Raw genomic sequence first — 22,657 nt, 5'->3', positions numbered from 1 at the left:
CTCCTTATAACTGGTTTTAAGAAGCCAATAATGTTGAAACGTGATGCCATCCCTAGGGCCAGGGGAATGGTGGTGTATATTAGGACCGAGTACCCTGCTTCTCCTAAGTCCTGCTATCAATATGGATGTCATGAGATTCAGGTAATAAAAGTTTGTGGCAGGCATAACAACTTTTATTTGTGTTCGATCTAACGGAATCCAGACATGGATGATTCTATCTTCGATTGCTTTCTTACCAATGATTCTATCTTTAATTGCCTTCTTACCATTATAGCTAAGATACAAGAAGGTGATAGAAAGGCTTCTTTTGTCGTTGTTGGTGATTTTAATGCTCACCATAGGGAGTGGTTAAGTTCTATCTCTCCTACCGATCACCATGGCTTAAGAGCTTTAGACTTTGCCTCTGAATCAGGCTGTGAGCAAATCATAACTGAAGCTACTCACAGGTCTGGTAATTACTTGGACCTCGTATACACTGACACCCCTGGCGTTATAACTAGTAAGGTTGGTTCTCCAGTCGGGACATCTGATCATACCTTGATTTCATTAGTAGTGAAGACTGAGCAGCCTGTCCCTGATATATCATACTCTTGTAAAATTTATATGAAATCCCAAGCAGACTGGAATGGGATTTTGCATGATCTTTGTTGCTTGAATTGGTCACAATTATATAATAGTGTAGATCCTGTTGTCCCTTTGAATGAGAATCTAGTTAACATAATTGATAGGCGTATCCCTTCTCGTGTGCTAAGGTACCGAGTGAAGGACAAACCGTGCTTCAATGGTGATTGTAGACATGCTTATTTGGAGAAGCAGGAGGCCTATCACCTTTGGAAGGGTAACAGATCAGATTTGACTAGGAACAACTATACTCAGCTTCGAGCTTTTGCTCAGAGAGTTTATGCCTCAACTGAAAAGGAGTACAATTTAACCATAAAAGAAACCCTTTCTGGTACAACTCAGGAACATAAATGGTGGTCTACCCTTAAATCTGCACTCTTTGGTATAGATGCAACAGTTCCTTCTTTACTTAAACCAGATGGCTCAGTCACTCACTGTCCAAAGGAAAAGGCAACCCTTTTGGCTGATGTTTTTGACAGTAAACAGAGTAATGAAAAACTTGAACTTCCTCATTCCTGTTTTCCTGAGGCTAAACTAACTAGTTTAGCTTTTCGATCTCGTGAGATTAAAGCTCTGTTGATGGACCTTGATGCTTATGGAGGTGTAGACCCAAATGGTATTTTTCCTTTGTTTTTTTTTATAAAGACAGCAGATTTCTTAGCTCCAAAGTTATCTGTTATTTTGCGCAAGTTAGCAAGAAGAGGAACTTTTAGCACTTGTTGAAGAATTGGTAATGTTACTCCTCTATGTAATTGTGTTTGTGGTAGCTCAAGTCCCACTGATTACCCCCCAATTTCCATAACTCCCATATCTAAAGTTTTTGACTGTCTTCTGGCAAAACGTCTTAATAGGTTTGCTGAAGGTAATATCTACTCCCTAGTTTGCAATTTGGTTTTCGTAAAGGCCTTGGTGCATGTGATGCCCTTCTTGCAATCTCCAATGCTGTACAGAAATCCTTTGATTGTGGTCAGGAAGTTCGTATGATTGGCCTTGATTTTAGTGCTGCCTTTGACAGTGTTGATCACGAGGCCCTTGTTTTTAAACTCAAACAGTTGGGAGTGGATGGGTCGTTTCTTAGCATTATTATTGATTTTTTAAGTAATAGATCTCAAAGAGTTGTTGTTGATGGGCACCATAGTGAGTACAGGAATGTGATATCCGGTGTTCCATAGGGTAGTGTTCTTGGCCCATTACTTGTCATACTATATACACATGACATGTGGTTTGGCCTAGAAAACAAGCTTGTTGCATATGCAGAGGATGCTACTTTCTTTGCATCAATTCCATCCCCTGAATGTAGATCTGGGGTTGGTGAATCCCTTAATAGTGATTTAGTTAAATTTAGTGCATGATGCAAATTATGGGGTTTGAAGTTGAATCCTAACAAAACTCAAAGTATGATTGTAAGTAGGTCAAGGACTGTGGCTCCTCAACATCCATATCTCAGTATTGATAATGTTTCTTTAAATTTGCATGACTCTTTTAAAATGTTAGGTGTGATTCTCGATAGCAAATTTACTTTTGAGAAACACATTAGGTCTGTGTCTTCTTCAATTGTACAAAAAACTGGCTTATTGAGAAAGTCGTACAAGATTTTCGGTGATCAATCTATTCTGAAGAAGTGTTTTAATTCTTTCATTCTACCTTGTTTTGAGTATTATTCTCCTGTCTGGTGTTCAGCTGCTGATTCTCATCTTAATTTGTTGGACAGAAACTTACGGTCTATTAAATTTCTTATTCCTGATCTAGATATTAATTTTTGGCACCGTCGTTCAATTAGTTCATTATACATGTTGCATAAGATTTTTCATAACTCTGACCATCCTTTACATTCAGATCTCCCTGGACAATTCTATCCTGTTCGTAATACTAGGCAGGCAGTTAATTCTAATAGAGAGACCTTCTCCATCATGAGGCTCAATACTACACAGTATTCTAGAAGTTTTATTCTAGCTGTTACCTAATCGGGTAGTTGAATCAGTAGAACTTCAAAAGTTCAAAGTGGGAGCAAATGTTTTTATGTTGAGGAGGCTGACATGAGTCTTTTTATTGTTTATATGTGACATATCTGTTTTTCACATTGTTAATAGTTTATATGGGTCATATCTGTTTTGACGCTGTTACTGTTTTTAGAATGATATATTGTTAATTTATTCTCATCATTTATTTATTTCCCTATTTCCTTTCCTCACTGGGCTATTTTTCCCTGTTGGAGCCCTTGGGCTTATAGAATCTTGCTTTTCCAACTAGAGTTGTAGCTTGGCTAGTAATAATGATAATAATAATAATATTAGCTAAGCTAGACCCCTAGTTGGAAAATTCAAGATACTACAAGCCCAAGGGCTTCAACGGGGAAAAATAGCTTAATAAGGATAGGGTGCAAGGAAATAAACAAACTACCAAAGAAATGGTGAAAATATAATATTTTGAGAACAGTAACGCCATTAAAACAGGACTTTCATATATAAACTATAAAAAGACACTTGTGTCAGCCTGTTCAAAATAAAAAACATTCGTTGCAAGTTTAAACTTTTGAAGTTCCACGGATTCAACTTCCTGATTAGGAAGATCATTCTACTTGTTTACAGCTGGAATAAAACTTCTAGAATACTGTGTAGTATTGAGCCTTATAACGAGAAAGGCATGACTATTAGAATTAACTGCATGCTTACTATTACGAACAGGAGGGTACCCTGGAAGATCTGAATGCATAGTATAGTCAGAATTATGAAAAATCTTATGCAACATGCACAGCGAACTAACTGAACGACAGTGCCAGAGATTAATATCTATATCAGGAATAAGAAATTTAATAGACTCTAAGTTTCTGTCCAGCAAATTAAAATGGAATTCAGCATCTGAAGACAAGATAGAACAATACTCGAAACAAGGTACAATGAAAGAATTAAAATACATTTTCAGAATAGATTGATCAATGAAAATTTTGAAAGACTTCTTCAATAAGCCAACGTTATTTTGTGCAGTGAAAGAAGACTAAAAAATTATCACTTCTCATATCCGGATATTGAGGCCGACTTACAGTCTTAATTTGAGTTTTGTAAGGGTTCAACTCCATGTCCCATAAATTTCACCATGCATTTTATCTCTATGCAAAGATTCAGCAACTACAAATATACTTTCAGGAGATGGAATTGATGTAAACAGACAGGATCATCTGCATATACAGCTAGCTTGTTTTCTAGTCCAAACGGCGTATCGTGTATATAGTATGAACACCAGATATTACATTATTATACTCACTACGGTGCCCATCAACAAGAACTGTTTGCGATGTATTACTTAAAAATATAATAATGATGCTAAGAAGAGGCTCACCCACTACTCCCACCTCTTTGAAGTTGAAAATATTGTTCTCATGAGTAACACGGTCAAAGTGAGTCCTAAAATCTAGGCCAGTCATACAAACTTCCTGAACGCAATCAAGGGATTTCTGTACAATATAGGTGATTGTAAGGAGGTCATCACGTTCTCCAAGGCCTTTACGAAAGCCAAGCTCCAAACTAGGGAACAAGCCTATTTAGACAGCTTGTTAGGAAAAAAAAAATAACTTTGGATAATACGGGATAATTCTTTAACTGCTGAATGAAGAAAGATATCCGTGGTTAGGAAAACTGTTAGAAAAAAAAATCTGGTCCGGATACCAAAACAGAGTTCTTATTAGCAGTTGATAAATTACCTTTTTTACACACACTGCACTGTTCATAATACACACCGACTCATCTTTTCATCTGTTTTACCATATTTTGCGTGTTCTACATTTAGAATTTTTACTCCTTCCGTTCCTCCTCGTTAGTTATATATTTAACAATTGTTCATCTAAAATGATGTCCTGCTATAGCGTACTCATGTGCCTTTACTACCTCGTTAAAAATCTTATCCTAACCCTTTCCTGGAGAGCAACTAACGATATTAATTCCTACCTAAATACACACATTTATATATATATATATATATATATATATATGTGTATATATATATATATATATATATATATATATTATGATTGTGTGAAATTAACAGGTACATGATTACAAAACTGATTAGAAAATCATATATTTCGACCGTCATTATTTCAATTCCTGTCGTTGGTGAACAGTGACTGATAAATTACAAAGTCTATTTTTGGGGGGATGGGGGCGAGGGATTACAGAAGGGTGATAACTATTTCTCTGGGATAGAAATTCAATTGAACAGCTATTGGTTATTGGGTCGTAAAATTAGCTCGTCTAAAGAATCAGATTTCCAAAGACAATTTGTTTGTCTCATATTTCCAGTTTCCAGTAGCCTGATAATGGTGGTTTCCACAATCTTCTTTTTTACGAGTAGTTTCCTTAGTAAACCGGCATAGTTTCACTCCAGTTAAAGCTATGACCATTTACCATTTCTTATATATATATATATATATATATATATATATATATATATATATATATATATATATATATATATATATATATATATATACTGTATATATATGAAACCTGCGGTCTGCGCGCTCATACTCATATCTTACTGATAATTTTTTTCTTAATGAACCTTTGTGTGTGCTATACAGATGTCTTCGCTTTGTAAATAACTTAAGACTAGATATTTTGTTAACATCTTGAATAGGATTATATGACAACATGAACTAACTGAGACTGAATAACTGTTAAATTTTCTATGGGATAATTTCATTAATGTCATAGCATTGCATTATGAAAATCATGTATCAGCTCCTTTTGTATTATGTATATAGAAATGAATAACTTACAATTGTTTTTAGACTGTCAAAATTTTGGGCAGAATTTTTTTATGTTTTACGAGAGTTTTATTTTTGTTGTGAAATTGTATGTTTATTATTTATGGAAAATCTATGGTGTATTATATCCTGGAATGATAGCTTCATCGATAATATATTCTGAATGAAGCAATTGTTAGATGCTAACGAATAATTTCTAATTCTTTTCTTATGTCCCCATATATATACAGTATATATATGCTATATATATATATATATATATATATATATATATATATATATATATATGTATATATACTATGCATTTATATACAGTATATTCTATATATATATACACATATATATATATATATATATATATATATATATATATATATATATATATATAAAGTAGTAAGTAGTATCCTGGACTACGAGTAAATTGAATATGACCAAATTTGGATAAGAGTATACAATTTTGATTTGGGTTACGAGCATCGCATCGGGTTGCAAGCAAAAATTTGCACTAAATGAGCAATTTTAGCGGACAAGTAGTAACGTGACTAATGTGTGCAGAAATCAGTTAGTGGATGCCCTCACGCCACCCACACAGTGCTTTGCTGTATTTACGTAATTTTAACCCTATTTTATTTGGCATTAGCCCCTACTCCCACCCCCTTATGTCCTTGCTTAGGGGGACTGACTCTTGTACTGTCCAGCAGCGCTTTGAAAAGCGTCCTCTCACACGATCATCTTTAGAGCTGTTCTTCTTCCAAGAAACATTTCATGTTAACTAAATGTATCTGTAGAATACTCGAACTTAGGTTTCCTAGCAGAACATAGCCAGATGCAGAGTTGCAGAGATTATCCATGTGTTCGCAGCTAGTGATGATTTGCTTAGCTAATGTAACAATGAAAGTTCAGAGTTTTCAAATGGTGCTTTTTGCAAAAAAATAATTCTCTCTGCGACCCAATTGTGGAATGATCTTCCTAATCAGATTCTGAGTTGTAACTGCATATTGTTTGTCATGTTGCAATTGCTATTGATCATCATGAAGATAATATGTGATGCATTGAAGAGTTAACATTATCGGGCTCCCTATATGATTAAGAAAGATGGTCAGATGATGAGGATTAACGTAGAAAAGAAAATGGAATTTATGGTGAAACATGAATAAGGTATGCTTGCAGCTGACCTGCCAAAACTGTACAATCGTACAACAAACATGATTGGTACAGTTAGAATTCCGAGTACAAACAACGGGCACGTGTTTTTAAGGTTGAATTGTTATTCTTTATTTGGATTAATGAGAAACAGTTAGCAAGTGGAGTGACAAATTTTTTACTTAAAGTCAAAATAGGGATATCTTAAGAATGTGGGAAACCCAGATATGGCTTTGCCAGGGTGTACAGTGATTTATATACCTATAGCGAATTTATTTACCGACAGCAAATTTATTTACTGACCTCAAATTTATTTACCTATAATACAATATCTCATTTTCATGCCATTTTTAAGGAAAGGCAAACGCAGTCGCCTCTAACTAGGTTTCTTGTCAAACCTGAACTTAAAAAGTGTTAAAAAAAGACGACCAAGTGGCCAGGAAGCGTAACATAAGGGATTTGTTAGCGATAGTGAACTTAGTTCAAGAGAGAGAACTCTCAATATTTTACCAGAAGTTCTCATGGACGGAGTTTTTCCTTCCAATCAGTAACCTACTCTTCCTCCTCTCTTCCCTCCCTCACACCAGCGAAGACTCACCTCAAAGGTAAATGGCCTTTATTACTATTTTCCATTTGGAATCATCAAACTCTGTTTGTTTCTAATGTTATGGGATATAATCTGTGCAATAATTAGCAGTAGAAAACTTATAAAAGTGAGTGTATATGTGTATTTATGCATCGACTGAATTTGCTTCATTTCTTAAACGAAAAACTGTATTTAGGATATGAGCATTTTAGGTTACTCACTCACTCCCAAAGGCCTCAGACATGTCCTTTCACCCCCGTCTGTTTATGGTCTTAATATTCCAGCCTATACTGGCAAATTTTCTTAGTTACCTCTTCAATCTATCGTCTTCTCTTCCTTCTTCTGCTTCTTTTGAAATATCTAGGGACCCATTCTGTTATTCTTTATGTGTGTCTGTTACCTGTCAATCTCATTTTATGTCTTGCCCATATCCATTTCTTTTTCTTAAATGTTAGAATATCCTCTACTTTAGTTTATATATATATATATATATATATATATATATATGTGTATATATATATATATATGTATATATATATATATATATATATATGTGTATATATATATGTGTGTGTATATATAATATATATATGTGTATATATATATATATATATATATATATATGTGTGTGTGTATATATATATATATATATATATATATATATATATATATATATATATATATATATATATCATTGAGGTTCACTGGTCACAGCATAACCAGGAATAATTTCAACTTGTCATTCAACAGATAGATTCTGCAACATGACACTTTCAATTGAACTAAAAATGCGAACCTATCAGACTGACACTAGGAATCTAGTTTCACGACCCTTACGTTTCCCAGGTGTCTTTTGACGTAGACTTGAAATGGAACGGGACCTTGACCTTTTCTGTCAAAGGAAATTAAGTCAGCCACCGTTACTAATCTGCCAAAGTTTTTAATTTTACTCCTTCATTTTCCATAAATATTTCCTCATGAGCTGCCCATGTTCTCCATCGGCGATCATGCCAGAACTACTGTCATTCAAATTGTTAGAGTTTACGTATAATTTTGTTTATGATGGTCTTTCATTTTTGTAAGCTTTGTGAATGACTTCAGACCAGGTATTTTGTTAACATCTTGAACAGGACGATATGAAAACATGAAGTGACTGACTGACTGTTGGTAGTTTGATTTCTCTTAATCTTTTTATTCAAAGATTTTAGACTGAAAATAGACAATGTGACGCTTTGTTTACCTTAATTGTTTTTTTTAATATGACTCCTTTCTGTATCCTTGATATCAGATTATACATTTTTTGTACTCTGATTTAGGCAAACTAAAACTGAATGTAACCTTTCTAATGATTTCATGGTTTTCAAAAGTATGGTATATGTCAGTGTTTTGTGGCTACATAAATAATCTTTTATATTGATATTAGCCATATGTGTTTTTATGAGTGCGTTGCTCCAGTCATTATGATTTTTTAATTCCTTTTGTAAATATGCTTATCGGGATTTATTGTCACTTTTAATTTTCTTGCTTCACAGATATTGTGAAATACACTTTCATGATGATTGGTAATTAATCATAACAACTTCCTATTAACAGTATCCTTAAACTTGCAAGACATGTCTTTAATCGTAAATTTAACATTTGATGGAATAAATTTATTGGCATATCATTGCATGAGGAAAAAAGATGGCTCTAATAGAAGAAAAAGAAAAGATAAGAATAATGCACATAAGTATTTATTACTTTTTTTGTATTCAATATAGTTCTCAAGAAAGTTTTAAAACCATATTGTACAATGATTTCCATTCATATTTTGTTTTACGTATTTTTGATGGATTTCCTAATTGATTTGGATAAAATGACATTTTTTAGACTTTTGTTATTGATTATACGCTGAATAGAATTGAATAGCCATATTGGGTTACCTAATAATGATATAGGTTCAGGTCTTAAGTTCCCCTAGACTTCGTATTTTACTTATTAATCAGAGAAAGTTGCTGCCATCCCACAATGACGTTAAAGTGGCAAAGGAGCAACGCATTCAAAGGACTACCTTCCCAGCAGAGTATTGTTTAGTAGTTGAACATTCTCTCTTTTGTCACATATCCATTGACTCTACAAGTATTTTGTATATATATGTATGAGCATATGCATATATGTATACACAATTAGATGAATATGTATGTTTATGCCAAATAACAGGTATCCTGTAGTAGAGCATATCTATATGCAAGCGACGTTTCACTAGATGTTGAGGAAGCATTAGTTCTCTTCGTAGAAATTGCTACAGTGTTTTATTTCCTTTATATTTTCATAGGCCATTTTCCCTGTGCACTTTTCATAGTCCGGAAAGATAACTTTTTACGAGGAAGTACTGTTTTCCTTAATTAATCTATTAATTTTTCCTGCTTCCTTTGTGACATTTTAATTTTATTTTTCAGCGGTATCGAATTAAAGTGATGCCTCAGTTCTGCTGTGTTGGAGTCAAAATAAGTTTTGAATGATGTTAACATTTATTTCAGTTTTAACATGAAGCTCCTTTTAAGCCCGCAGATATAGTGAATCAATATAGTTTTTTTAGGAATAATATTTCCAGTATGAGGATTCTTGAATTTTTTGGTTTTACAACTTTAATTTTTTTTCCATTACTATATATGATTTGTATGATTTTGATTTGATTGCTAGGATGCACTGTAATAAATGTTATGTGTTTTGATATATGAACTACTTTTATCTGTGTAATGTATATTCTGTAAAATTACATTAATTATTTAGCCATTTTATAGTTTTTGAAACTTAGTCTTGATCTATTAAGAGTTATTTCCATAAGGATATTGTTCCTACAGGACAGCATGATAACATCCCCCTCCGAAGGACCCGTCACCGAAGAGATTGGTGGTTCCGTAGAAGAAATCGTTGTCGGTGATCCCGACGGCCAGTCGCCAAATGAGATGACCTCCAAGGTATCTGTCTCGATGAAAAACCACAGTCTTGTGGTCGAGGTCGAAGGCGCCCCTGATCTTCCAGATACTCCCACTATCACAGAGAATGGAAAAACGCACCACTTCACTGAGGTAAGATTGAGGCCTTCACAGACATGTGTATGCAGCTTTAGATTACAACACCTATTGGTTTGATTGGTGTATCGTACAGGGTCTTTATGGATTTGCAATTCTCAAACTGAACTTGTGTCTAGGTGTACTTTAAAAAGTTAACAGTACTATATAATTACATTTGAGTTATTCTTATACTTGCTATTAATCTTTGTTGGTTATTGAAGATGCATCACTACTCGAAGAATTTTTTTCCCCTATGCATAGATTTTGCTTTTCCGTTTCATATTTCCATGGTGACTAACTATACTTCTTCCCATTATCCAACATTTCTATTTCTGTATAAGACACACGAATGCCTATGCAAACAGGGAGTTCTTTAACTTATTTATTTTTTAGTTCATATGGCGTGACGAAGTCACTGCAGACTTATGTTGAGTAGTATTACCAAATTCCAAGTTGAGTCTGAATGGTAAGTATATAGTTTGCTGTTAGATCGTTTCCTTATCCCTAATTTCCAATAAATATTTCAATGTACCGTATTCTTAGATGTAATGAAGAAGCTCGGGTAAGGCAAATTATAAAACTCGTTTTTATCGCCCACCACTTGAAGAACCGTGTTACTCTGAAATGGGATAGGCATAAACTAAGTTTCACATTTAGCACCAAATTATGACAGGTAGTGGATGTAAAATGTCAAATGGTGAACAAATCGATCCTTCTTGTTACAGCAAAGATACAATTGGTCGCATGGAAGAGATTTTTCTCGGTCCAATTGAGAAAAAAATTAATTACCATTTATATATGTTTCCTATACTTGGAGGTTATCGTGAAATGAAGGAAAGAATTTTCAGAACCGCAAGAGGTGACATTTCTAACAAAGGGATTTTTAGGAAAAGAGAAAATAAGATAGATTAGTAAAGATCCCTTATGATTGAGTGACATTTCTAACAAAGGGATTTTTAGGAAAAGAAAATAAGATAGATTAGTAAAGGTCCCTTATAATTACGCTTCCTTGGCAGTTATTTGAAAATGAGCAATCAACGTGAAATTTTCTGTCGTGTTTATATTATTATTATTAATAGCCAAGCTACAACCCTAATTGTAAAAGCAGAATCCTACAAGACCAAGGGATCCAAATAAAGAAAGCAGCCCAGTGCAGAAAGGGAGGAGATTTGACAAATTAACTTTAAATGAGAAATAAAAAGAAATGAAGTATATCAATACTAGTAACAAAGTTAGATAGATGGATTATATATATAAACTGTGAAAGAAGACTTATGTCAACCTGTTCAAGAGAAAAGCATTTGCAACAAGTTTGAACTATAGAAGATCCACGCTTCAACAATCAAATTAGGAAGATCATTTCATAATCTGGTCACAGCTTGAATAAAAACTAATGTAATACTATGTAGTGGTGAGCGTCATAGTGGAGAAGGCAAGACTTAGAATTAACCACATTTATAAGTACTTAATGGTACGATCTTGGAAAATCTGAATGTAAAGGATAATCAGAACTATGTGAAATCTCAAGCAACAAGCAGAAAAAAATAACCGAACGACGCAGCCATATATTAATATCTTCATCAGAAATAAGGAATTTAATAGACGGCAAATCCTGTGGTGTTCTGCTAATGAGGGCAGCGTCATCACCATTTGCTAGGTCAGATAATCTCCTATTACCAATCCAGTTCAATCCCTCTCCACCCCCCCCCCCCCCCCCAACTGTTCTATGCATTACAAAATCCATGAGGGCGATAAACAACGCAGGCGACACATTCCCTTGGATTACTCCTGTGTTAACTGGAAATTAATTAGGTAGGACTCCACTAACATTAGCTTTGCACTTGCTATGCTCATAAACCGACTTAATCAAATTTACAGACTTAAGAGGTACTCCATAACAACACTCGACTCTCCACAAAATTGGCTGGTGCACACTATCAAAGGCTTTTTCATAGTCCACAAATGTCATCAAAAGAGGATTTCTATATTTTAAACATACACACTCTCTCTCTCTCTCTCTCTCTCTCTCTCTCTCTCTCTCTCTCTCTCTCTCTCTCTCTCTCTCTCTCTCTCTCTATATATATATATATATTATATATATATATATATGTATATATATATATATATATATGTATATATATATATATATATATATATATATATATATATATATATATATATATATATATATATGTTTTTTCAAAAAGGCCCATAAAAGAAACACAGGAAGTATAAATAAATCACACTATATTTCGGTCAATAAACATCGACCCTCTTCAGGATGTAAAGTAAAAATGAGGAATACAGTGGAGAGTGACGGTTTATATACGAAAGCAAAAGGGTGTGTTCATTTGTTCTATAGTTGTATTAATAGATGCGAGCAATCGTATCTATACCTAGGTACTTTGGAATACTCTGTCCGCTTATCTAAAGGTATTGCTTAGCGTTCGATCTTTTAAGAAATCATATACAAATCTCCTGTTATCTGGGTATTAAGCCTTATTAATAAATATTTATACTTGCCTACCTAACCACAACGCAAGTATGTTTCATTGTTTAGAATATTTTTATTTGTAAAACTAATTATTTTACTGAGTCTTTTGCTTAATATCTACAATTTTTTTCAATGTATATACCATTAGCTTTCATATACCATCCTTCTTTATCATATAAATATGCATTTCCATTTGTTTTTAGGCTAAGAATCTCATTTATATGTATCTATTTGTATACATATGATTATGTATATGTATGCGTACATTTTGTATATCTACATCCATATTTACTTTACTTTTTATTTTTACTTAACTGATGATATTATTTTAGTTGTATTATTGCCCGAAGAGCTCTGCTCCACATGGACTTGGACTGAGTCTTTTTTTCTTTTTGTAAATCTTTGTATGTAAATATTTTTTGTCCAATAAACATTATTATTATTATTATTATTATTATTATTATTATTATTTATTATTATTATTATTATTATTATTATTATTATTATTATTATTATTGCTGGAAGGATTAGCCAAATTTAATTGAGGGAAAAATTAATCCCTTTTGAAGATCACTTCCCCCTCGGTATTGAAAAAACAATTAAGTTAATTAAACTAAGCGTGTCAAATAACGTTTTCTCTTTCAATGGAAAATTTTACCAACAGAAATTTGGTTGTAGTATGGGCAGCCCGTTATCTCCAATTTTAGCCAACCTCTACATAGAATACTTTGAAACAGAAATTTAAACAACAATTAAACCTACGAACATGGTTTGGTAACGCTATGTTGATGACATTTTCACATATTGGGATAATAGCTGGGGAGATTTCAATATATTTTTTCAATAAACTAAATTCCCTAGTTCCTAGCATAAAATTTAAAACTGAATGGGAAATAGATGGAAAATTAGCTTTTTTGGACATACTAATTATAAGGGAATCGACGGGATATAATTTCACTGTGTATAGAAAACCAACTTTCTCTATTTCCTACATTCATTTCTTTAGTTATCACGACATTTCTGTAAAAAATGGAGTAGCTTGCAATCTATTTCTTAGAGGTTTGAGAATCTGTTCCCCAGCCTACCTAAATATAAAGATCATGATGTTACTAACCAAAGAGATTTTAAAAATAAGATAAAACTCCCATATATAGAAGGTATTAAAAATATAACAAATAATATAAAAACTGAGAAACCCTTTGTTTTTTCATATCCCAAGACCATAGGAAGCGCCCTTATTAATGTTTATCAAAATAAAAGAGATCTAGAATCCGGCGTTTATAAAGTACCATGTGGGGATTGTGAAAAAGTGTACGTTAGATATGGCTATGAAAACTCGGGGATTTTCGTTCACCTTAGGGATTTAGGGCACCAGATTAACTGGAGTGAGTCGGCTTTGCTTTTTAAGAGTACCTGTCCACACAGAAGGAAAATCCTGGAATCAGCCATCATAAATCAATCAAACACAATGAACCTATCTGGGGGCCAATGGAAAGCTGACACAGTGGACAATACTCTTCTCAACCCTATCATTAAGAAGATAATCCACGGAGACCGACCACCAGATATGCATCAGAGGTCAAGACTTCCTCTGAGCAGCTCAACAATAAGAAGACGCACCTGGATGTAATTAAATTTGGCTAATCCTTCCAGCAATTATAACAACTATAGAACAATTGAACACACCCTTTTGCTTTCGTATATAAACCGTCACTCTCCACTGTATTCCTCATTTTTACTTTACATCCTGAAGAGGGTCGATGTTTATTGACCGAAATATAGTGTGATTTATTTATATTTCCTGTGTTTCTTTTATGGGCCTTTTTGAAAAAAAAAAAAACATGTGAAACTGTTCGATTACAGTTATAAGTAAGATATATATATATATATATATATATATATATATATATATATATATATATATATATATATATATATATATATATATATATATATATATACACAGTGTACGTACACATAACACAATATTAACATAACACAAGCAGAACGCCTATACATGTATGTGAAAAATATTTAGTATTTTCCTTTCCTTCTCTCTCATGATTTTCCCATTTTTTATCTTCCCAATTAATAGGCCTCTGGATTTCATACACATGAAAACAACACTAACAGAATTTTCCTCGCTCATTCCCTTAAGTTGTGATCACTTAGTACTTTACTCGTTGCAGTTATTCCGAACTAAATCCTAGGTCTACATAGTTATACTGTTATAATGTTAACTTGTTGTATAATGATTAATTGCAATGGGAATCGAATTGATGCTATTTTGCTTATGCTCAGTAACTGCTAAAAGTATTCATAACAACCTACGGTTCGTTCAGTTACAAAAATGCTAAATATAACAGGTTAACCAAAACTGTAGAGACAATATTATATACTTGAATCAACAGTGGTACTATTATATAGTTGTATATGAGCCATTTAGCAAGATACCTCATGCAGGAGTTAGTCACTGCTCCACAAATGCAAAGAAATTGAAAGAGGTTGGAATAAACTTTTTTTTTCAGCGGATGGTATATGTGAAGAGTTCAGAATTTCGATTAAATCGGTTAAGTTTACCTTCTCATCTTTTCATTAATCATCCAAGTCCACTTAAGTTAGCATTGTTTCCGGCCAAATATAAATGTCGAGGATATTCCTGCTTAGGTTTTTTTCCAGTTTGTCCAATGCGGATTCTTTCTCTTTATCTCTATTTTATTTCATAATGTCACTGGCGGTTGATAGCATGCGGTCCTCAATAGTGCTGCTTTTATGTGTTCCAGTTTTCTAGAGTATATAGTATATACTTAAAAGTATATTTTCATCAGTACCAAAGTTAATTTTCGTTGCAGCTAATTATACAATCGTTGCTTGGTTACTCGTGAATGTTTCCCACTCTTTGCGAGTAGATTATTTAAATTCATCTGATTCATCTTGAATATTAAAAGCCTGATTTTGTCACCATATCAAGAAGTTATCTATTTATGTTGATGGGCATAAATGGGGTTTTCAATTCAATAATGCGTTTAGTGAAACAATTGTGAAGGGAATATATTTTTTTTCTGATCTTTTATGGAATTTCTTTTAATAGTGCCTTTATGAATGTGCAGCAGTTTATTTTCTCTTGTCGGTTTTCCTTTATGAACTTTTAATAAGTAAGAAGTCAGTTTTGTTTAGATATATATTTTTTTTTCATTTACTTTGGAATGAGGTCAATTTTTATAAAGTTGTTATCAACCTTGTGTGTGTGTGTGTATATATATATATATATATATATATATATATATATATATATATATATATATATATATATATATATATATGTATGTATATATAATTGTCCAAGGTTTTAATGCCAAAATATGTATTCCAACTTCAATGTAATTATCACTATTACGGCAGCTACGCAGTGTAACTAGAATATGAAGTAAAGAAGAAGTGAAGTATTTATATTTACTGCTATTTTATTATTCATGAATGTTTCCAATGCCAATATGTACTCGTTCTGAGTTCAGTGTGATCGTAGTCACTGGAACGGATATTGTTTATCCTTTGAATGTAGAATTGAAAATATCAACTATCTATCTAATCCAACCATCTATCTATATCTATCTATTTAGATATCTATATCAGTATCTATACAAAGATCTATCAATATAATTATCATTAATATTGATCATACTTTGAACTTAATTTTTCCCATATAAGTTTTGTCTCGTCTTCCATAGTCATTAGACCTTCTCATTTCTTGATAAGTGGTGCATATTATCAAATGTTCACCAACATATCTCAACCAAATGGTTTAGGCGTCAATTTTACCAAAAAAAGGGAAATTTAAAACATTCCTACTCTGAATATTTCTTAGCCATTTTGTTGTTTGCAGGTTTTCAGTCTCTACGGAGAAAAGAGTCGGTTATACATGAGATCCAGCGTCGTAACGATTAAAAATTATTCGAAACTCATGCTATTTGGCCTTTTGTAAATTGTACGGACACTAGTTGTACTTCTCTACTTAATAATAATAATAGTAATAATGTTCATAATGATGGGGAAGAAGAGGAAGAAAATTAAGATTTGGAGGGGAAGGATGACGCAACGCATCACATATATGTAAATAAATGAATGACACGAGAAAAGACGATGCTCAGGATATCAACTCTTGTCACGTAAGCGCCTTGTCTTCAAACCACTCAAGTGGGGTTTCCTTCCCATTCTCAGCTCCCCTTAAGCTCCCGCGAAGCCCCCTTCAAACTTCACCAATAACGTTTCACTTTTGTGGGACAAGTTCCCTCCCTTCCTTCAGAGAGTACTGTAGGGTAGAGACCCCTTCCTTCCATCTGAGAGTAAAAGGAAGTTTTAGCTCTTGGGTCCTGGTTGGGTTGGAGGTAGTGCGCATAAATTACGCTGCCGGCAATTCCTTATCGACCTAACATGATGCCTGGAAAGGGGAAACGCTTTCCAAATTGTTCTTCTTATTGCTCATTTTCCCGTAGGAGGAAGAAAATTTGACAGAGAATCTGGCTTCAAGCATTTTTTCCTTTTTCAGAATATTGTTGTTAGAATTTATTTAAGATTTCACCTCTTTTTTGGTGTTTTCTTAGTTTGTATAATCGTCCTTCTGTCCTTTTTTTATCTAAACCAGTCACTGGTGTAACACTTATGAGTTATCATAAAACCGGTTTTAATTAGGTTCTAGATTCCAATACTTTACAGTCCTAGTAACTTTATAATGGGATATAAAACTTAGGTATCAAAGAAACTTTTTTTTAAAACACTAACATACCTTAAAAACAATTTACGATATGATAGGTGAATATCGTTCCATAAGAAAAGAAGATGAAGGGTATATTTATTCCTGATAGAAGCTTTTTCTTATCCATCGGGGAAAAAACCCACACACATTACAAGATCCGTACGTAGCTAAAATTATTGTAGTTACTTGCCAATACTGTGTATGGCTCTGTGCTAATCTTAGCTTTGTTAAATTGCCAGCTGATTCTTCCCCGGAAGTCCTTAAATAAATTGCCAGCTGATTCTTCCCCGGAAGTCCTTAAAGAATGTTAAAACCCAGAAACCATGCAACCCTTCTGCTTATTATTTCCCAATTCTTAATCGCGAATTGCTCCTTGGTCACGTAGATAAATTAATTTAGTTTTTATTATTTTTATCAGGTGAATGTAGCATTAACACCAAACAGTTGAGTTCCTAGAGACTAGGAGACTTAGTTATTTATTTGACAACATCAAATTGATTATGACATTTTACTGCTGTGAAAACCATATGTATCTATAGGCATATGGAAGCAATTTGATGAATTTGAGAATGTAAACCAATAATTTACAAATGCCAGCTATTCAGATATTGTTCATACATAATTTATTGATCTCGTCTCGCCTATTTCGATAGTACTGTACAACCATTAGTAATGATGCACCTACAGGAATTTGGTATGGACAAGCCAAAGGATTGCGTTATTAGAATATCACTTGTCATCTTGGTGATATTCAAATATTCTTTCTTTGTAAATACTGAATTTCATTTCCTTACTGTTGGCCCTTTAGGGAATCCACTCTATTATAGCAAATGGTTTGCTAGTACAACCTTTCCTAAAATAATAATGGGTGGATATCAAAATTTGGTTTTCTTTATACCAGTAATTTGTAATTAATTAATACCCTAAAAAATAACTTAAAAAAGAATATATTTATTTTTGGGAAACTATAAATATACGGATGCCTTAGGCTGATTATATTTATATTTAATTATTACTTATCTTATTAATGACTGAAGTCTATTTTTCTTAGCTTTCCTTTAAAATAGAAATTAATTAAGAGGGTATTTGTTCATATATATTTGTATTATTGAGAAAGCTTTTCACATTTGTCCAATGTCCTTGTGATGACCATGTAATTTTCTTAGGAAATTGATAGCATAGGAATTCATGTGTAATAAGCTACCAAATATAACAAAATGCTTCGCAAATAAAAAAAGGGGGGAGGGTGTTTTGAATAGAAAATTAAAGACGTTATCGAAAATAGTGATATAACTTCTAAGTGTATAAATTGTATATGGAATATTTGGTCGGAAAAAAAGTCTATAAAAGAATGTTTTTAGTTATCTGGTTTTGTAGAATATTTCTAATCATATATTTATGGTATATTTCTCATTAAAATTTATGAAATTAGCATTATGGTGAAAGATTTTATTGTCTTCCTTATGGATGTTATTTTGGAAAATGTGTATGAATTGTTCGCTCGAGTCCAAACAAAAGCTTTAAAACCTAAAGTCATCCTTTATAATCCCATAAAACTAAACAGATCTTAATTTTACAGGCCGAAGTTGAACCAATGGTGCCAAAGATCACAGGAGACCTACTCAAAACGACACATCTCCCAGTTTCTAATGAGCTTGGAGGTATGCACAACATAATAAATTCTGAAACTTCATCTGCTAGCCTTAGTCTATATTTGAAAAATAATATAAGCTTATTGCACAGCCTGTTTTCCATCGTAAATTCAGATTTAAAAGTTTTATTTTTTTTCACTTATTTTCCCCATAAAGATTAATTTAGTTTTAAGTTTGAATGCCCATGAACGAAGATAATACTATAATGCTATCTTGCACCCCTAATTAACATCGCAGCAGAATTACTGTCTTGAAATATTTAGACATCAAATCAGACTCGAGTCTTCTTCAGCTATTTCTTGAACAGGACTTATGGTTTGGCTGTCTTGCCTGTCTCCCGCTGATATGCATTTTCCCTTTCACTACTTTTTAAAGCTTCTCTTGCATGTAAATAAGGAATGATTGACTCAATTCAATTATATTTTTTATTTATGCTAAAGCTGTTTTCATAATTCACTCTGTGTAAAAATATGTTCTCATTCATGATTATTTTTTACTTTGACCATTTTAATTAAAAAAAAAAAAACATTAAAATAAATGCTAACCTACCTATAAAATGAAGATTTTTATACTGTTAAGAAAAAAGCTGTTTAACTAAATTACGCTAAGAATTAAGTTAAGTACTACATTAAGGACTAATATCCTTTTAACTGCAAGCTCCCTGACATGGTACATTATATATTTACATAAATAGTTTCACACAAATATATATACTTATAAATTTCTACCTCATACTGGGATCGAACCATACTCCCTTCACTTGAAAGTCAAGATCGTTATCAATCAGGCCACCAGAAGCTCAAAAGGAGTCGGAACTTAAGTGCTAAGTGCATGGTGAGACCAGTCATTCATTTTTTTTTCAACTTCACGACTTGACAGGTGAGCTAATTGAAAGCTGTCAATTCAAGTTACCCCGGATGAGTCAATCCTGAAATGCAGTTAGCACTCACGTTCCGACATCTTTTGAGCCATCAGTAGCATGAATGACAGCTACCTTGCGTTTCATTTGAAGAGAATAGTTTCCATCCCAGTATGAGGTAGAAATTTATTTCTATATGAGCACGATATTATGTTGATTTCCCTTCATATATATATATATATATATATATATATATATATATATATATATATATATATATATATATATATATATATATATATATATATTGTGCAAGTGTGAATATTTGTGTGCACTTTGTGCCATCAGTTCTGATATCCTGACTTTTACTTCTTATGACAAGCCTGATAAAGCTAGTTATGATTAAGGTATATATTTTAAGTAATTTATAAGTAATATGATAATACATCCTTTTGACCTTGTGCTGCACTGATCATGACTTAAATATAAAACATAAATGCAGTTTTCAGCACATTCCTTTGTATTGTCAATTGTAAACACGTCGTTTTCCTGACTCATTACACTGACTTGTTCGTGAAATGCTTTTGTTTTTTTTTTCACTTAAGACTAATTTCGTAGCTTGGCTGAAGAATGTGTTCATAAGCAGTTATATTTATTTTACGGGATTTACTTTTTTTTATTTTTTTGGTTTCCCCGTTTCATATTTCTTTCCATTACTGTGTGTAGCTTGTAACTAGTTTAGCTTTTAGCTGGCTAAAATGCACCGCATATAGAGCCGAGCATTGGGATTGTTTCTTATGGCAGCTGTGAAGCTTATCTTGAATTTTTCCATTTTGTTTCATTACATTTCAGTAAATTCTCTACTTCAAAAAGGAGTCATAACAGGTGAGCTTGAACGAAAGATTAGCACATTCCTGTTGGCCTTCCTTCAGTGTAAAGGGTTGCAACGTTAACAGCAGACATGAAAAAGAGAGTTAAAAATTAAGAGAAAATTTCGAGGAAATATAGCTTGTTAGATCTGGTAACAATTGTTGGTTTTTTTCACCAATTTAATAGGGTTTGAGCCTTTTACATCTTGAATTATCTAATATTTATGAAACCGAAAACATACAGTGAAATCAGTCGCTATATATTTTTTTCTGGCGCCGTCTCTGAAACTCACTACTATTGTTAACGTGTTCCCTTTACGACTCCTTCAAAGGCCAATAGGATTCATCATCTCGAAATTCCTGATGTTTAAGCTTTCTCCGCACTTTTTGTGTCTCTTTGTTTCTTTCTTATCTCTAACTTCACAAATTTTACAATGGGCACCTCTGACAATATTTTTTACTTCCACTGTTTTGATGTACTACCATTGAAACTTGTTTACTTGAAGAGGTGTTTATAACCTTTTTTTTTTTTTAGAGCAGATTGTATTGAAAATGGCCTATTTTTGTACTCTTATCTAATAATTTTTAGTAGAAACTCTCAAGGAGAGATTTTACCTGAAATATGTATAACATTTTTTATAGTATTTGTTCTTATTTTAAAGACTTGAGAGTTCTTTATCTATCATTTTTGGAGAATTTTTTTTTTTTTTGAAGAACTAAGATAGATAGTCTATCCATAGGTGTAGATTCCTATACCCTTCCAAAATATAAAAGAAAATAGTTTAGATATGACCACTATCTTCTCCGTATCAAAGAGCTTCTTTTTGATGTTGTAGATAATTTACTATAAAGTGTTCGTTGCATATCATAAGTGTTTTTGTTTATGTAATAGAATGCAGGAGGATTATTATGATGATGCCGTTTCAGTTAATTTTCAATGTTTGGATAAACTGTAACGCAGATGTTGTAAGATCTTAGAATTTTATTTAGGTAAAGTATTTCCTCAAGTGGCCAACAATTTTTAATCAAAAGTCTTAGAGATGTTTATATAGTCATATTGGTGTTTTATCTAAAATTTGCATGTACCTGCTCATGAATGCTCAAGGAAATTGGAAAATGTACCTATCAATAGCTTGCTTAGTTACATTAGATAACTGTTATAGCCATAAATGTGGTAGGGTCAAGGTTTGTATGTTCAAGTAAGGACAACAAGAGATATTTGACGTAAAAATCGAAGAACTTCACAATTTTATTATGAAAACACCTGTCTGTTTATGTAGGAAATTTATTAATACTTAAAAAAGGGAATAAGTCATTTACAAAATCCCTTTATGACAACTTAATTATATATATGAACATTAAATTAAAACTAGAGAAACCTTGCACAGGTAATTTCGGAAGTATTTTCAAACAAACGCTTGGTAGTTGAATGAAGAGAGAATAAATACCCCTAGAACGATCGTTGGAAGCGGATATCAAATTAGTGTATCCCTTTTATTTTGAAAATGTAAAGCATACGCAAAAACGCACCAACTCCATTACACACTTACAGTACACACAGACATATGGTTTAACAACCCACATTGCCTGGGTACACCACCTGAAGTGGCTAGTTGGGTTGCCTCACCCTGACGACTATATACGTATGTATATTTATATACACACATACACACACACACACACTATATATATATATATATATATATATATATATATATATATATATATATATATATATATATATATATATACAGTATAAGTGTGTGTATGTGTTTCTTTAAACTTTTTACTATGCTTATCAATACAATCCTTGAATCCAGACGGGATATTAATGGAGAAACTCTCTCCTTAGCTTGTTGAAT

General features: G+C 32.7%; 1 protein-coding gene across 9 annotated transcripts in view; it reads left to right on the top strand.

Moving 5' to 3' along the window:
• LOC137644036 (uncharacterized) overlaps positions 1-22,657 on the top strand; it is a 971,945-nt gene that overhangs the window by 908,880 nt on the left and 40,408 nt on the right. For 8 of the 9 annotated variants that reach the window (XM_068376929.1, XM_068376937.1, XM_068376931.1 and 5 more), the window contains 3 exons: positions 9,956-10,183; positions 18,995-19,076; positions 20,779-20,811. In XM_068376929.1, coding sequence (XP_068233030.1) covers positions 9,956-10,183; positions 18,995-19,076; positions 20,779-20,811 — 343 coding nt within the window. The remainder of the gene's footprint in view (positions 1-9,955; positions 10,184-18,994; positions 19,077-20,778; positions 20,812-22,657) is intronic. The other variant, XM_068376930.1, reaches the window with a different exon arrangement.

Source organism: Palaemon carinicauda, chromosome 7 (genome assembly GCF_036898095.1).
Source record: "Palaemon carinicauda isolate YSFRI2023 chromosome 7, ASM3689809v2, whole genome shotgun sequence".
NCBI lineage: Eukaryota > Metazoa > Arthropoda > Malacostraca > Decapoda > Palaemonidae > Palaemon > Palaemon carinicauda.
The sequence above is the reverse complement of the archived record's forward strand: the minus strand, read 5'-3'. Positions and strand labels throughout refer to the sequence as shown.